General features: G+C 37.0%; 1 protein-coding gene across 3 annotated transcripts in view; it reads right to left on the reverse strand.

The window, feature by feature from the left end:
- The window catches only part of LOC110184297 (potassium voltage-gated channel protein Shaker), a 128,313-nt gene extending 113,508 nt beyond the window's left edge, over positions 1-14,805 (reverse strand). For all 3 annotated transcript variants that reach the window (XM_086836766.1, XM_086836765.1, XM_086836779.1), the window contains exon 1: positions 13,385-14,805. In XM_086836766.1, coding sequence (XP_086692892.1) covers positions 13,385-13,530 — 146 coding nt within the window. In that variant the 5' untranslated portion in view covers positions 13,531-14,805. The remainder of the gene's footprint in view (positions 1-13,384) is intronic.
- Positions 14,806-17,678: the final 2,873 nt, after the last annotated feature.

Below are 17,678 nucleotides of genomic sequence, written 5' to 3' on the forward strand. Positions count from 1 at the left end.
TGCCTTGCATGCTTTTAATTAAAATTATAATACCTCAGTTATTTCTCCGTCTCCCTTTCTCTATTTCTCCGTCTCCCTTTCTCTATTTCTCCTTCTCCCTTTCTCTATTTCTCTGTCTCTCTATTTTTCTGCTTCTCCCGCTCTCACTCTTAATGCATCTCTACAGGCAGCCCTTACTCTCTAACTCTCTCTCTCTCTCTCTGCCTTTCTCCAGAGACCTTACTCTCTCGCTCTCACTTTCTCTGTTCTCTTCCCTCGGGGACTATAAATACAGGGCGCTACCGGCCCTCGGGCCTCATTCGGTGCGCGGAGTGGCTGCTGGCAACATCTATGGTGAAAGTGGAAGTGATCGTGAAAATATTACTTGCATCTGGATAAACAGGAAGAAGCTCTACACCGGATGCAAGTAAACAATGACGTGTCATAAAAATTCTTCACCGAATGGAAGTAAACAATGACGTGGCCTTAAATCTTCACCGGATGGAAGTAAACAATGACGTGTCATCAATTCCGGTAAGTCTTAACCATGACTATTATATCTTGTTTATAGATGCTTAAAAAGTGATCAGGCTTTGGTTTAAAATCAGTTGTGCTAGCTATGCATTCATTAATTAAGTAATTAACATTGCCCTACTTAATTATACCCATTCAACGGTATTACAATTTTAGTCAGAAGCTTAAAGCGCTGTGAAGGAATCATTTCCGATGTTATAAATCATATATGTATATTCTTGATCAGCATGAACAACCGAGTCGAACTAGCTATTTGAGACCGAAAAATAAAATTGACAATTTTTTTCAAAAATGTATAACGGATTTCATCGTTAAAACTGACAAAAACTTAATAAAAATTTAAATTGTTAGAAACTTTTAAATTAAGTATGCAGATTTAGTAACCTAATAAAAACTAATATAGGAAAGCTGTCCAAATAAAAATTTTTGGCTTAGCTATGAGTTTTTTAAACCTAGTTTTTTCGCAAAAATTATCATATAAAAATATCGATAATTAAAGATTCAACAAATGGGAATATTTTAAGCTAAGCAATGATCGATTTCCGATTTAATCTTATAATTCAACTATATATAAACTTCGGCTTTCCTTTCTTGTTTCAATCTAACATCGGTTAGCAACATAAAACTCTCCTTCGAATAATGATAACAAATGTTATATTACACTACATTTGTATTTCAATTAAATATCTATACAACAAAAAAAAAAGAATGCAATCTTTAAGCTCTATTCAATAGTCTTGATTCTTACTCAGACTTCCTGAAAATTCCCAGTAAATGTCATTAAAAACCAATTGCCTTCACTCGGACTCTTGAATGGGCCCAATTCCCAGTTTCTGCCCCTCTCTCTCCATTGTCAATTAGCTGCGATAATGTTGACATTATCCGGACCTGGTTCCATTAATTATGCCTGCTTAAAAACGAGACCGAGGCCCAAAAGCTGCTGCCTGTCCAACTGCAGCAACAAGTCCAACCTCTGACGGAGCAGTAAAGATGCCCCCCAGATGCGTGGAGGAAAAGCATCGAGTTAATCAGCCCTTCGGAAAATGTGAAAAGGGAGGCATGTGGAAAAAAGGTGGGGAAATGCAGAGGGAAAAGCAGGGGGAGGCTATGCATGTAGGCCATGTCAAGCGGAGGCGAAGCCCCGCATTTTGACGGACTGGCAGAGTGACGGCTTGTCAATAAGGGAAACCAGCCAAGCTCCGCACGTAAAGCGTTTCGATGTTTGGCAGGACTCCGACATCAGCCACCAGCCACAAACTGCATTGGGGCACACAGCGAAAAACAAATGAGGTTTTACACTTGAAGAAAAGAATGTAATAAAAACCAAAAAGGAAAAGAATAAAGTAAGAAAAACAGTACAGGAAAAACTAAGTAGAAAAATATAAATAGGAAATATAACTTGCAACGAAAAGTATATGAAAATATTACGCAGAATTTTAAATAAGTCACAAAAAATTCTTTAGATAAGGTTAGAAAAGGTTTACATTTCAAGGGTTTACTTTACACCCCTAAAATTTACTTAACACCCCTTAAAATTTCAACATTTTCTAACTTAATCTAAAGTAACCCCCTAAAATTTAAACATTTTCTAACCTTATCTAAAGAATTTTCTGTGACAACCCCTATTTTACATCTTAGCTCTTCTGGTTCCTAATTTTCCTTAGTGTATTCCAGCTTAGAAGAATTCCCTTGGTGTCCCCTTGGTGTATCTCGTTAATTGCGTTGCATGTTTGACAATTCTGCATTTTTCGTAGCTTGAAGCTGCTGCTTTTCCATTTTCCCTTTTGATTTGGAATTTTTAGGGGTTTTAAAGGGCTGAGGGATGAGGTATGTGAGCTTCAATCCTTTTACAGATTGCAGGAAATTCTGCAGCAGCTTCAGTGAACTTCTAAATAAGGAGATTTCCTTAGAGAATAAGGATAAATTCCAAAATAAGCTACATTTTCTACAATTTTAAACAATCCAAATGTGTTAATACCTGCTTAACCCACAATATCAACACTAATTGAGGAGGAAATCAAAAACCACTTTATCCACAACTTGAATCCTTGCCAAAAAGTGAGAGAGAGGAAAAGAAAAAGGGGATTCCCAGTGACTGGACCATCTGTTGACACTGACCATCAATCAATTAACACCGACTCCACGAGTGTTTTGATTTATGCAGTTTTAAATATACATATATATGTATATAATTTCAACTGTTTTTCCTATTTTTCTGTTACTTTTGGCCCAATGCCAGCGGAATCGTTTTGACTGGGCTAATCCCCAGTTTTATTTCCAGCGCCAACTTTTCTCGCAGGCTCTCTATCATTTTTCTTTTTTTTTAGTATTATTTTTGTAACTGTGTTGAGGCAGGCCCAGCTGGTGCCGTTTTGTAAGGATAATGCGCTCTTGTCAAATTGCCAAGAGGCGGGAAAGGAGGGAGGCAGGGCGGAGGAACAGCTGTTGGACTCTAAGCCAAGTCCTCCTGCTCCTGCTCCTGCTCCTGCTGCTCCACCTCACCATCGTTTGCTACTCTTCTCTGACGCCTTATTCCGCCGGAATCCGGAATCCGCTGGAGTCCGTGGACAAACAATTTTCATGCTCGAGCGGTGCCATGTCCGCTACACTCCACTTCAGTCCAGTGGCATTGCACTGGCAGAAAAAGAATTTAAGAATTATGGGGATTTAGCTGAATACAAAACCTATAACTATAGTGAAGATATTTTGAAATTAAATCTTTTTCTTATAAAAAAAAAATAGACTCAATCAATGACTCAAATCAATTATTATTTTGATTTTCCTTTCAGTTTAGTCCTTCGAGCCGGAGCGTCCTTTTATCCATTACAAATTTTGAAGTAAAGTTCGAAGAATATTAATTATTCTATAAATTGGTTTTTACTTACATTATTTAAATTGATTATTAAATTGTATTAAAAATAAAGTTTACTTAACATTGAATCATAAATAAATGTAGCTGTAATATTATCTATAAATAAAATTTACAGGTAATAAATCCCCCTTAAACCCAACATTAACTTAACTTTAAATCACAAATAAATGAAGTTTCTTTTCCTAATTTTCTAGAAAAACAATTCCCCTTCTCCCAGTGTACTTCCTTAAGCCGCTTCCTCCCCCCAAACCCCACCAGCTCCGTTACACTTAAACCCCTCCTCCCTTTTCACTTGTGTTTAGCAACAGTTTGCTTCATTAAATTGCAAACGAGCATCAGGAATCCAGTGTCTCCTGGGGGGAATGGAATGAGTGCCTGGATGTCGATGGGAAAACTAAGACTTTGGGGGGAGGGAAAGGGGATTAAACGGAGGAGGTCACTGTTTACGTTTTAATCAAAATGCAAAATGTAATTTGGAATTTTAACATGAACAACGTGAGCGGGTCACTGAGCCATAAAGACCCATACAATTTCATGGCTTAGCAAAGCTCTCCTTATCAGGGCAAAACGATGGACAGTGCTGGCCAACAAGTGGTTAAAAAAAAGCAGACTAAAAAGCTAAAGAAGTAAATTAATAATTAAAATAATAAGTTAAGAAAATTAATAATAATTATTAAAGAAATAGTCTCACAAATTCTTCATTTTTATGCCTCCTTTTTTTTACTGTTTTCTATGAATATGTTGGGGAATAAATATATAAAAATTGAATTCAATCTTTAAATATGGATAATTTAAAATTTGATTAAGAATAAACCAAGTCTAAAAAAGTACACCAAGTAAACCTAACAAAATACAAACACTTTTCTTCTTTAAAGTCAACTTTCCAACACCTAATCATGCCTGCCAGTGTTGGAAAGTTGTCTTTTTCCCCAACCCAGGACATGAGAAACTTGTCAGAGCCAGAGGGAGTGAGAAATAGGCGTGCAACAGAGATAGTAATAGCAATTACAAGGGACCCAACGTTCCAGGCAAAAAGGGCCAATAATCATGGTCGAAGCTGCCAATCGTTGATGCGTTAAATTATTTCTCGTAATAAACCCGAAGGGGGCATCAGTGTCAGATGTGATGAGTTGTGGTGGTGGTGACCCGGCCACCCAGACACCCCGACCCAAGGCCGAAGGCTAGTGAAACTTTACTGAATGACCCCGTCAAACAGCAGGGATCACTTGAGAAGGCAATAACTTGGCTTAAATGCTCGTAAATAGAGATTCGAGCTGTCATAAAGCTTAATGAGTGGAGGACGTGGATTTATTACAAATCAAAATTTTAATTGGTTTTAAAGTGTTTTTTAAAATATATATTTTTGGCTTTAAAAATGGTAAGGATTAAAATTTACCCAGACATTAGCCTTAATTGGTATTTATTGGCACTAATTTAATAAAAATTATGTTTAGCTACTTTCTAATTTTTAAATTAAATTTGATTATTATATATATTATAAAACTTTTACGTAGATAATAATAATAAGGCTATACAACTGTATTTTTTCTTACATTCTTCATATTGATATACTTTGGGTAAACAGAAAATGGTCACACTAAACCAAATCCATAATTGCACCAAATAATGCAGTGTCATAACCCCATTATAATAGGGGTTAGAGCCATGCCTGGATATTTTCGCCTGGATTTTCAATAAAATCGAAACGATTTAGGATCCTTAAGACCAAATAGGTCGCCCGGCAATCAATTGATTGCGATGACTGCCGTGCAGAGATACTATATATATATATATAGTAAGTCCTCTCTAATCCAGTTCATGCCAGAGTTTTCCCCCATTTCAATTTTCCGTTTGGCAGCTGTTCGTTGATTGGAGGTTTGTTTAGACAAAGTGAATGGAAAATGGAGAAGGAGCCAAAAGAGATGGTGAAACATGATGGGTGTAAAGGAGGAGCAGAGGAGGAGGGAAATGGAACCCATTGTGGGTAAGACAAAGCCCCTGATGGCACTCGCCGCGTGCCAAAGACAATGGGGCGGATGCACAATGCCGGGCAATATCAAGACTTTCGGTCTCGTCTCGAAATAAACCCCGACAAGTGTTGACCTCTGGCATCCCCCAAAATGCATTGTACTTTTTAAATGCGTTAATTGAGTGCTACGAATTGTCTTTCGGCACTTGCCGAGCGACTTCTGTTTCGCTTTTTTTTAGCTTCCTTTGTGTCTTGTATTTGATGTGTGTAAAATTCCTCTCCTTCCTTGTTTTTTTCATTTTTATTCATGGGGGGCACTCTGCTACACAAATCAAAGTCAAATGGTCAAATGAGACACACATTGGGGGGGATTACTTCATCCACCGAAAAGTCGTAACAAAATCTGGGTTAATGGGATGCTTGAGTTGGGAACAAGAATTGACATATCATTTAATGCCCATTGATGTTCATTCTCTTGTCAATATTAAGTATTAATACACAAAGTTCTCCACAGTAATAATAGTTAAATTTAATTAAGTGAATAAAGCAAGGGCTTTGGTCATTTTATGTATAAAATAGAGCCATAAAAGAGCTGCTCTGATTATGCCAAATTCAGTTGGAATTAAATTGACCAATTGTTTAGTTATTTTCAACAATTAACCAACAATTGGGGGTATGAAAACAATAGTTTAAGTTGCCTGACTGTATGAAACAATACCTATTAAACTGTGTGAGCAGTTGCGTGACAAAATGGGTTTATTAATTTTGTATAAACTCTGAAAAAGAGTATACATTTTCCAGGGAAATAGCTAATAATTCTCAGTAAACCGATTTCCACGAAATTTAGATATACTGCTAAAGTATATATTTAAAAGTAAGCTTTTTAAGAAGAAACCTTTCCCTCTAGAACTTCTCTTAGTTACAAAATTGGACACTATATTGCCTTGTAAAATCGAAAAAAAAAACCCATATTCCATATCCTTTTTATAGGGTACATTGCTGTCTATCTTGACTGCCCCTCGAAGCGTTCTTTATGGCCGTGCCAATTGAAATGTTAGCCAAAATGCTACTAAAGCTCGTTGGCTGCCACAGTTTGCAGCATTTCGCTTTGACACTTTGCGTTTTATGGTCGCCAATATAACCGCACACTGCACACTGCCCCCTCCCCCCCTGCTGACCCTGTCACTCGTTTCACGGACAACCCCCGCCTTAGTATCATGGGTGTATCCCCACGGGGCACTGGCCACCGGAGGTGGCACTGGCCAGGAATCCGGAGGAATCCGAATCCCCCGACACATTTCGCGCTCAGGTGCACTTCAGTGGACGCTTGGGAGGACACCGGACCCACCACAATATGCACAGTGGTCGAAAATGGCTAAAAAATGTTAAATAATATTACTTAATATAGTATTTTGTATTAAAATAAAGGAAGGAATGAATAATACATTACAATTTTATTTGGAATAAGTAAATTTATGGAAAAACATTACCTAAAATTCTTCTCTTTGCTCTTTGTCTGAGCTTCTGTTTCCTACTCCATCTATCTATCTCTTCCAAGAGAAAGTGAGATTTCAATTCTGTTGATCGTCCGCATTCTCTTTTAATTGCAACATTTAGAGAGTTTAACTTCCTGTGTTCCACTCTTTCTCTATAGAGAGGTCGTTCGCACTCTCTTTCTTTAGAGAGAGTTCATTCGCACTCTCTTTCTCTATAGAGACGTCGTTCGCACTCCCTTTCTCTAGAGAGAGTTCATTCACGCTCTCTTTCTCTAGAGACAGTTCATTCGCACTCTCTTTTTCTAGAGAGGTCCTTCTCTTTCTCTTTCTCTAGACAAGTCGTTCGCACTCTCTTTCTCTAGAGAGTGATCATTCAAACTCTCTTTCTGTAACAACTTCTATAGAGTAATTCGAATAGACAATCACATATTGAGAGCCAGCAGATGAGAATATATGTTAGCATTCTCACGCTCACCTTTTCTCTCGAGGAAGAGAGTAACTATTAGAAAATAATTCGATTAGGAGATCTGTCTTACTCTCTCTCTGTGTCTTTGAAAGGAAGGATAATTTCCTTTGGCAGCCGTATATTAAGAGGCAGCAGATGAGAAAAGTATTAAGAACTCCTTTTAACACGCTCTCTCTCTCTCTCTCTCTTGAGAAGAATTTACCAGATTTATATATTCTCAAAATTTCTCTTTCGATTATTTCCAATTTTAAGTACCACTGTTCCAACTGAGGATAATGAGTGAACCCCACGGCGCGTGTTATGCCCGCATGCGCTCATTAATTTCACCTGAGTAAAGTTCAATAGGACACCTACCGAAATGCCGGCCAGAACAGGGGATGGCCACTGGCCAGGTGGATTTGGGTTTGGGTTTGGGTTTGGCAGACAAAGTGCTGCAAATTTCAACAGGCAAATGAAAAATGATTTGCCAGACCGACTAAACAAATGGGTCGGAATTTTCGCCAGGTGGGTGTGGCAGAGTAAGTCGCAGTATCGTACCGATTCCAAGGAGCTGCCCAGAAAGCCAGACATTAGCCATCTGACGGCTGGCGAAAGGCGCTGATAAGAACAGGCAGGCCAAGTAACTTGGCCAAAACGAATAGCCGGCAATTAGACAAAAAAGGCAAAGACGCCAGCAAAACAGGGTGAGCGCAAGAAAGCAGTGTCAACCCAATAAAAGGGAAATGAAAAAAGCCTATAAACATTTTTGATTAAATATATAAAATCTAAATATATATTTTCGAGAAAGAATAGTTAGTTTTTGGTATTATTTATTATTATATTTTGTAGTATTTTTATTTTGATAATTATTATTTTTTATTGCCACGTTTTACATTTCTTTTTGTTTAATTTTTTAAAAAATTTGTCAGTCTGTAATCAAAATGGCAATAACTCATTTAAGCTTACAAAGGTGTGGGCCAAATTTTCGACCATCGGTAATTAATGGGTTAATGGTGCGGGAAATGGTATAACCAGGCTTGGGCTGGGTTAAGTAACTAACTAACGTGTCTCATGCAATCCAAAATCGATGACAGCAGAGAGAGAACCAAAAAAAAAAAAACGATGACAGGGTGCCCATCCTTTGGATAATAAAATGAAAAATCATTTAATTAAAATAAAGTAAAGCTAAGAAGCATAAATGATACACAAGGAATTCAATGTTTCCTAATTTAAATGTTAAATGTAATCAAAGCAGGAACATTGAATTAAATGTATAAATAATATTGGAAATCTCTACTGAAAGGACAGTTCTCTCTTGTGCGGACAAGCTGTCCGCATACTTTAAGTATGTTAATACTGCTAGATAAAACCAACTTTCTTTACAATTTAGTGTGTAATATATTTAAAAACAATTAAATAAATGCTTAAAAACATATTTCTATATTTCTTTATTTATTGAAAATAAGAAAAACAGCAGCTCTTTTCAGGCTGCGGACACAGGGTAAAGTCAGCTTGATTCAGCGAAAATCTCTGTTTTTTCTGGACTGAAAATCAATGGCTCAAGTGAAAGCTGTTCCCATAATCCCATTAATTGCCCAACGTTATCGATGTGCAATATATATATAATATACATATATATATTATATATATGAAACCCTGTATAGCAGATGCCTCGGACGTTGACAAATCTACAGTTTACACTTTACACTGCACTTTATCACCGCTTTAATTTCCCTCAATATGTTTAAACTTTCAATTAATTTCAACTGCAGCTAACAGCTTGATAAGGACATAAGGATGTCCGTCTATATATATACAAAGTAAATACATAGTATATATATTTCTATATATAGAATAGAGACACTCGCAAGCAGAGGTAAATGTATTTTGGCCCAGTTTGGGGCGAATGCTTTTCACCTGGCCAAAAGCGGACGCAGCCAACAAAAGCTGCGGACATTTCAATTTCAATGCAAAATAAGCTCCAGTCACCGTTGATGAGGAAAGGGGGGAAAATGGTTAAGGAAAATGGGTGAGAAGAGCGATGGGAAAAACCAGAGGACACTGAGAAAAAAATATGAATGTAAAAAAAGAATTTATAAATGTACAAAATCAAGAAATAAAAAGTACTTTATAGATAAACAAAATCAAATAAAAATCAAGACAGTGTTTTATATATACTTTCTCCCAACTAACCCTTTTCACCCTTTTATTATTTTATATATTATTTATATAATATTTATATATTGTTTACATTATAAATTATGCAATATAAGGAAAATGTAGTACTTGAAGAATATATATCTTCAAGTACTACATTTTCCTTTGAATAATTTCTATAAAACAAAGTCACTTTTAGCTCACTATAACCATTTAAAAATGCAGAATATTAACACTTATTTAACCTCAAGGATACAGATTCTATGAATTATTTGAATGCAATTTTATCTTTCTTTCTACAATTGTAAAGTGCCTACGAAATGGCTTTTTCCCTTTTTATTCAGGAAATTGAAAACATTTCCGTTTAAAAATAGACATTTTTCCCTGGTGTGTGAATGGAGGATCTGAGTTGGCGTTAAATATTACAACCACGCCGATGGTTTCGTCAACTTCAAACATTTCGCAACATAAATATTACACACACTTACTCACACGCAGTGCGAAAGAGAGAGGTAAATGTGGCATAGAAAGAGAGAGGTGTATAGTATGCACATGGCCATAGAGAGAGGCTTATAAAGTATTCATATGAACATGTTGGACCCAAATGCCTTTGAAGGGCAACAAAGAGCCCCGACTACTGCCCAAGCCAAATGGAAACAGTGTCGTGCACATTTCTATAAATTCAAGGGGGGTAGAAAGGCGGGACAGGGGCGGAGAAGAGGCGGAGAAAGGCGTAGAAGAGGCGTAGAAGGGTTGTAGAAAAAGGGGGCAGTGAAAGCCCCCTGGGCTCTGGGTAGATATTTATGCAAATTTCCAAATGTTCAACTGTTGCTCACCAAAAGAAGAAAGGAAGCAGGAAATGGCAGGGGGATGGGTAAGGGGGGAAGTCCTTTTCTAGGTAAAAATGGCAAAACAACAATTTGGGGGGGGTTTTTTTTTTGTTGCTACTGCCACGCCCATCCAAGCCGAAGGAGCAACCCTTTTATGTTCGCTTCTCTGACCTTCGCCACATATTTATGCATGCACACAAAAAGGATATAGAAATATATAAATAAAACAGCACATCAAACTGTTGAATAAAATCATAAATATATAGGAAGGGATACTTTTGGTGTTTTCCCGTGTTTTTTTTTATTTGGGGGTGCAAATAATAAACATAAATTGTAGGTTTGCCCATATATCATTTTAAAGAAATGGGAATCGATCTGTTCCAAGTTTTATGTTTATGAAAAACAGTTCTAAAGCTAATTATATTCTACACAACTTCTTGATTGATGAGAATTTAAAGAATATTTGAGAACTAGCGTAGGTCAATAGGGTTTTTAATAACCCTAAATAAACCTAAAATAAACCTAAACCCCTTTAATAAACCTAAAAAGATCTCAAAAATTAGACTACATAATTTTATGTAGAGAAAAGAAACAAATTAACTTTGAATTTGGTTCCCAATATATAGTTTATTTATTTATTTTTCTATTGAAAGCTACCAATTGGTTAAAACTAAAGGCTAAAAAGTTCTTTGTCCTATATTTAGATACCTTTTCATGTGTGTTTTTTTTTTTTTTTTTTTAATTTAAATATTTTAATACTAAAATCTTTCATCCTTTACATTTAATCATACTTTCTGTACATTTAATGTACTTCTTTAAAGTCCTTTTTATTTATTTACCTAACTGCATATTAAAATTAGCTACTCTTTCAACCCAAGAACCCTTATTGTGTCCTAATAGATTTCCAACAAAAGTCCTTGCTTTACCAAATTCGCTTTAAGCCCTTGAAATCCACCACTTAAGTATATGAACAATTTGAAATTCATTTTGAGAGGCAATAAAATAATTCATAAGTTTCAGTAGAGGCGGAAACCACGACTTAGAGAGTACGAGAAGTGCACGGTAAAGGGCAAAAAGGAAACGAAAGAAGAAAACCTGGGGGAGAAAATTGCAAAGGACATATAGGGCAAAAGAGTTGAAACATAAATTGTACGAAAAGAAAACAAAAAAAGTATACTTGGCGAAAATAATCCGGCTGAATCCCAAAATCATCGCACAGTTAGCGAGCACTTTCCAACACCGGCTGCATGCATTTACAGTTACACACATGCACATGCATGCACATGCATGCCCCCCTTTGGCACTTGAGTGCACTTAAGCCCTGCCCAACCCCTGCCTGACCTCTCATATGTTGATGCTGCAACAAAAGAAAAAAAAAAACAAAAAGAAAAAACTAAAAATATAATAAAATAAAAATATTATTATTATCCTTTCATTTTCAAGTGCTTTCCATTGTGAGTGTGTGTGTGTATGAGTGTAAATTTATGATGCCCCACGGAAAGCAGCAGCAAAACGAAGAAAGGACGCAGGATCCTAGAGCTGAATCCTACTAGAGCACATTAGTTGGCAAATTGGGGAACTAGTTCAATTAATCCGGTCGAGTAAAGTTCTCCCATCGAGTCCTGGAGAGCAATTGAAAAGTTTAACTCTGAACATAAAACTTTGGGCACTGAAAAATAAAAAGGAGAATTGGACTATGGATATGTGCCCATTTAAAAGATGCTCTATAGCAATGTAGATAAATATTCATTACTCTGGATAACTCCTGGAACTTTGCAAATTTTAGTAAAACTCCTGCAAAGTTTCAATAATTTAATTTAGCACTGGAAAAAATAATTATTTGAGGTTCTATTATAGAAACTTTACCTAGAAACACGGTCCCACGCCTCATTTAAGCTCAAGATAACTTGGGTTTTTCTTTCCTAATTAATCAAAATCCATTGATTATCCATTCAATCGAATCATTTAAATTAGAAATTGCAAAATTAAGCAAACCTAACCTGCTTTTCTTTTATATTACTCACGTTTTTATTCCTAAACATGAAAAACACCCTTATTTATATCGAATTTTCTACATCAATGCTTGAGTATATAGCATCTGGTGGTACTTCAATCAAATTGCTGTACTTATTTTTGTTTTTTTCTCTGGCAACCATCTTGCAATCTACACAGCTTCCGTCTGTGCTCCTCATCCGGCGGAAGTGCATTTTGCATTACGCTTCCTTCGATGCCACAAACACACATCAAAAAAAGAAAGTTGAGAAAAAGTCGAAAATGGATTCGACTGAGAGTTCGATGTGGGCGTTATATATATATATTTTTTTTTTTTCCCCTTTTCTGGGGGCCGTGTCACTGCAGTGACTTGTATTTGCATGCAACATGGAAATGGAAATCGAGGAAAATGGGAAATGGGAAACCACGACTGCAGAGCACGGAGCAACAAGCTGCATGTGTGTAAATCCATTTATGCTCCAGCGCATTTATAGCCAATTTAAAAGCCCAGGGAACTGGGTAATGATAGTTGGCCACCGTCAGCCAAACCCTTTTGGATATATCATTCACAGGACGCTTCACACAAAAAACAAAAAAGGAATGAAGGGAAATAAAACAAGAAATGTAGGTGGACAAGGGGGTAGTATAGTGGCCGGCGTTGATTTGTGGCAAATGACTCCTCCACTCCCCTCAACCCATGTCCTGGCCATGTCCTGGGGCATTCCATTTGCATTGCGGGCCATTTAATTGCGCAGTTGGCGCATGTTTTACGACCAATATGCATAACATGGCATCCACATTCGACAGGAGTAGGAGGAGGAAAAGAAGGCGAAGGAGGACAAAAAAGCTTTGCATACTTTCCTGCGCAAGCAGTGTGGCATATCCTTGTTGCCTGAGCCCGATTCTGTGGCATAACTATGCAGAATTACGCTTATTGCGGACCCAAAAAAGGAAGTCTCAAAACAAAACAAGGATGTGGCCGCACCACACTTATCACTAGTTTCCATTTCCGCTTGTTGCACTGCACTTTAGGACAAAGCACGTGATGTCCTTTTTTAGTTAATTATTAGATATATATTTAAAGTGATAGATAGATTATTTTGTACTCACTGGTTGAGGTTGCGCTCATTGGAACCGGACTGACTCTGAACATTGTCCGTGTGGCGTCGCTCCTTGTGTACGATCCCCATCAGCTTCATCCATGGATTATTCTGGGAGCCATGGCCTCCCATGCCGCCACTCTGCCACATTGTCATCTTGGCGGTTGTTTGAATTAAAAGTGTGACGTTGAATTTGAACTCGAAACCGAAGCGGAAGCGGTTGCGGTAGCGGAAACGGAAGCGAGACCGGAAACGGAAACGGTTAAGCGCACTCGCGACGCGTTGAAGGAGAAACCTAGAGTTATCTTTTTAGTTTAGGTTATAGGATGGGTTTTTTACAGATCTGAGCTGTCGTTGTTTCTGATCTTTTTTAGCCGCATCAATGGTTTCCTTAACTCTTCCCTTTTTTAGCACCGCTTCACATTTGGTTTTTCTTCTTACTTTCTTTTGGATGGAATTGAACTAAGAGTTTTGCGGCTAATAATCTTTCTAATAATCCTTTTTTTTTTGGGCGGCTAATGTTGCTTTTGGTTTTGCGATATCCTTAGCTCTTGGTCGATTTTTGGCTGTATTCAGTGTTTCCTTTTTGGCCAAGCAACGATATTCTTTGCCGTTTGGTTTCTTGGCCTAATGTCTAAAATTAATAATCACAATGGGCGTACAACTTATCCTTTTTCTTCCAAGCTTTCTTGTTTTCGGGGTGTTGCGTTTTGTTAACCAATTTTTAATGCTAATTATTGTTGGGTCTCTGCGTTTGCTTGGTATTCTCTTGTTGTTGTTGTTTTCTTTTATTTATTTGCTCTAAATTTATATTTGGTTTCTTTTGTTGTTAAATTTTGTTGTATGCAAAAAATTCCTCTTCTTGTATATTTTGTCTTCTAGCTAAATTTTGCTGGCCAAAAACGATTTGCGTCAAATTGATTTTTTGTTCCTTTTTTTTTTGGCCGATTAATGGTTCCGATTGCGATTACCGTTCATGCAATAGTCGATAGTCGATGAGTACGACTATTTTCGATATTTTTGGGATCCCGTGATTTGAAAGTAATTTGGAATTATTATTACATAATCATTTTTTATATGAACGAATAAATCGGACGAAGAGTTTGTGTTTTTTGGAAAAAAGCCTAATTATCATCTCATTATATTTAATATAATGTTTAATTGATTTTTTTTTCTATATGTATTATTACTTATGGTGATCCGGGTATTCGCAATTACTTTTGTACAAATTTATTTACAATTATAATCGTAGGTATGTACAACATTTGTTCCAATTACAACTTTTACTTGCTATTAGCTTTTAAATGATTGCTTTTGGGTTGACTTTTTCTTGTTGTTGTTGTTGTAATTTTTGTTGTTGTTGATATAGTTCATAGGGCAGGAAGGCGATTAAACGACGATATGAGAATTTACGTTCACAGAAATAGCTGGAAAAATAAGAAAAATACAAAATTATTAAAGATATATATATTTTTTGATGGTAGGTATTTTTATTATAATTAAAATTATTAGTTTATATAGGAGAACTTTCAGATTTAACATTTACAAGTTACAAAGTGACTGAAATCTTATATGTATATGTGTAAAACTGTTTCATTTTGCATAACATCATGTTTGTGGACATTTAAAAATTCCATAATTTACACAATTTAATAGAAAAACACTTCGGTCCTTGGCTGGCTTTTCCCCAAAAGCCATTAGCATATATGTATGCTTCTCATTGATTGCCCCAAAGATGCCAAAACAAAGCTCTCCATTGGTTCAATTATGTCAACGATTCGGTGATCATCTCCAAATGGGAATCATCATTTAGCTTATGGGGAATGTCTCAATATATTTGCAATTTTCAGTGTTCAAAGGCGAGATGGCATGCCCTCCCATTATTCCCATGCCATATTCCATACCACAGACTACAGTCTTCCAAATCTGACATCGAACATGGAGGAACAACATGGAGAGAATGGGTGCAAAATGTGAGGAAATCGGTCGGAGGTTGTCCGTTTCTATCAGTCTGTTAAGTACTTCAAGCACACAGAGAAAAGTATATAAAAAAGAAGCAAAGCTTTAACTTTGAGGTATGTTTAATATTTACAACTTCTTAGTAGTTATTCTTTTGATTACTGCAACCTTTTACTTTTATAATTATATATATTATATCTTTGTTTCTGGTATTTCTCTCAGTGCCCTCACTCTGCCACATTGCCACAGGTTTTTGGGGGACCCGAAGCGTGTGCACATTTGCAATGCCATCAACGTCGCATCGAGCACATTAAGAAGGCATTCCACCTCGGATCACAAAACCCTCCATCATCGGCCTCATCCACTTCCCAGAGAAGTGAGTGTCACGTTCCTGGGTTCCTTCTTCCCCAGCCTCCTCTTCCTCCTCCATAACCGGAATCATTCTCGCCCAGTTGGACACCAGTGATAGTCCCAGAAATATATATACACATAATTATAAAATCGACAGAGAGAATAAAGCAAAACAAAAGGGATGTCAAGCTGTGTTTCAGCAAGTAATTGAAGGGTTTACATTCACATTTACAAAGCAAATAATTGTTGAAATAAAAGTATATATATGGCTCACCACGGGATAAAGCCACAGGTAATGGTGATTTTTTCCTCAATGATTTAATTGTTTGAAATGAATAGTTTGCCAGATTCTGTGCATATATATTCATTCATAAGCTAATCTGTGTGTGTGTAGGAACGATTGTAGCTTGGTCTGTAAGTAATTTAGCATTCAGAAGGCGCCTTTTCACACCCGAGACGAGAGACAATACGAGAGAGAGAGAGTGTGAGACAAATTCGTATTACAGCATCATCGTCATCATCATCGTCAACATCATCTCTTCATCATCATCCTCATCTCGACATCATGGGGTTAAACAAAGGCAACTCTCCGGCACAAGCTTCCGCTTGAGTTGCAGTTGCAGTTGCATTTGCAACACGAAGCATTTAACCATTCGCCATTCACCAATTTCTGTCAGATTGCAGAGTTCACTCGAGCGTGTGGAGATGATGATGGAAAGGAGTGAAAGGAGTGAAAGGATACCCAGGCAGCTGAGGATAAGCTGTGTGGCCACCAGTGCTGACAGTTTTTCCATTTTGGTTTATAGAATTTTATACGAAAATTTCTAGCAGAAGAATTACAGATAGGCAACATATATATTTTATTGTATTTTTCCATGTATTTTATCTTTTTTATAGAATTTTAAGCTAGGATATTGAGTCAGCACTGGTGAAAGAAGTTTCTAAGCTCTCAGTTTTTATTGCTTTTGTTGCAAGTTTGTCGCCTGACAACTTGCAGCGCTTCAGCTGCAACGATCTGTCAACGTCAACGGTGCGTATGATAAATTTTTATTGTGCATCTGGCACAAATCCCACCATTTTCACCACACCATCCCCGCCATTTGACATTTCGCCATTGCCATTTACCATTTCCCATTTTCCGCTTTCCATTTTTGCTATTTTTGCCATTTTCCTAATTTGTTGCACTTCCCCGCAACCAATTTAAACTAATTACGCCCCCAAGTCTCTAGGCACTGTCATGCCAACAACCAGTGACCCCACAATCTGTATTATTTACACAAATTATATCACATTATAAGCCAGAGGAAGGAGCACCTGTTCGGAGGATAGTGAGGGAAGGGATTATACGTCCATGTCCTGTGGCCTCTGCCCTCTCAATGCTCTCCCAGGGGGAAAGCTGGCAGCGGCTTATATACAATAAATATCCAAACAAAACGAAATAAGACACCTGGGAGAGGAGATAAAATTTGAGATAATAAAGCTCAGGAGGAGAAAAGAGGAGACAACAAACTACAAAGTGAGAGGTAAACTAAAGTTGGCAATGAAAGGAATGCAAAAATAAGGATATTTCTAAGAATCATCTCAGGATTACTTTAATGAACTATCCTTTGTATGCATAAATTTATTTCATTATTTTCAAATCCCGATTTTCATAAAATTTAACACAAAATTCTAGATAAATATATAATGGATATATATTTAATTTAATGAAAATATGTTGAAAAGTGGAAAGGTTATAATATTATGTCTTGCAATTTTCCAATCGTTCCTATGGCAGATATATATATATGTACTAGCCGGCCCGTCCCGGCTTCGCACGGGCATATTATGGTTAAGAGGGCACTTCTGAATACATCAAGGTTCTGGCAAAATCATCTTCCTGGCATAAGGTGAAGAAGGCAGTCAGAGTTGTCGCTGGCCGATTCAGGACTCTTCAGGACACATTTTTTTCTGTGAAATAGACACGTTGACCATTCTCCAAATGGACTGCCACG

The sequence above is a fragment of the Drosophila serrata genome, unplaced genomic scaffold (genome assembly GCF_035046125.1).
Source record: "Drosophila serrata isolate PLE 108 unplaced genomic scaffold, ASM3504612v1 contig_293, whole genome shotgun sequence".
Lineage (NCBI taxonomy): Eukaryota > Metazoa > Arthropoda > Insecta > Diptera > Drosophilidae > Drosophila > Drosophila serrata.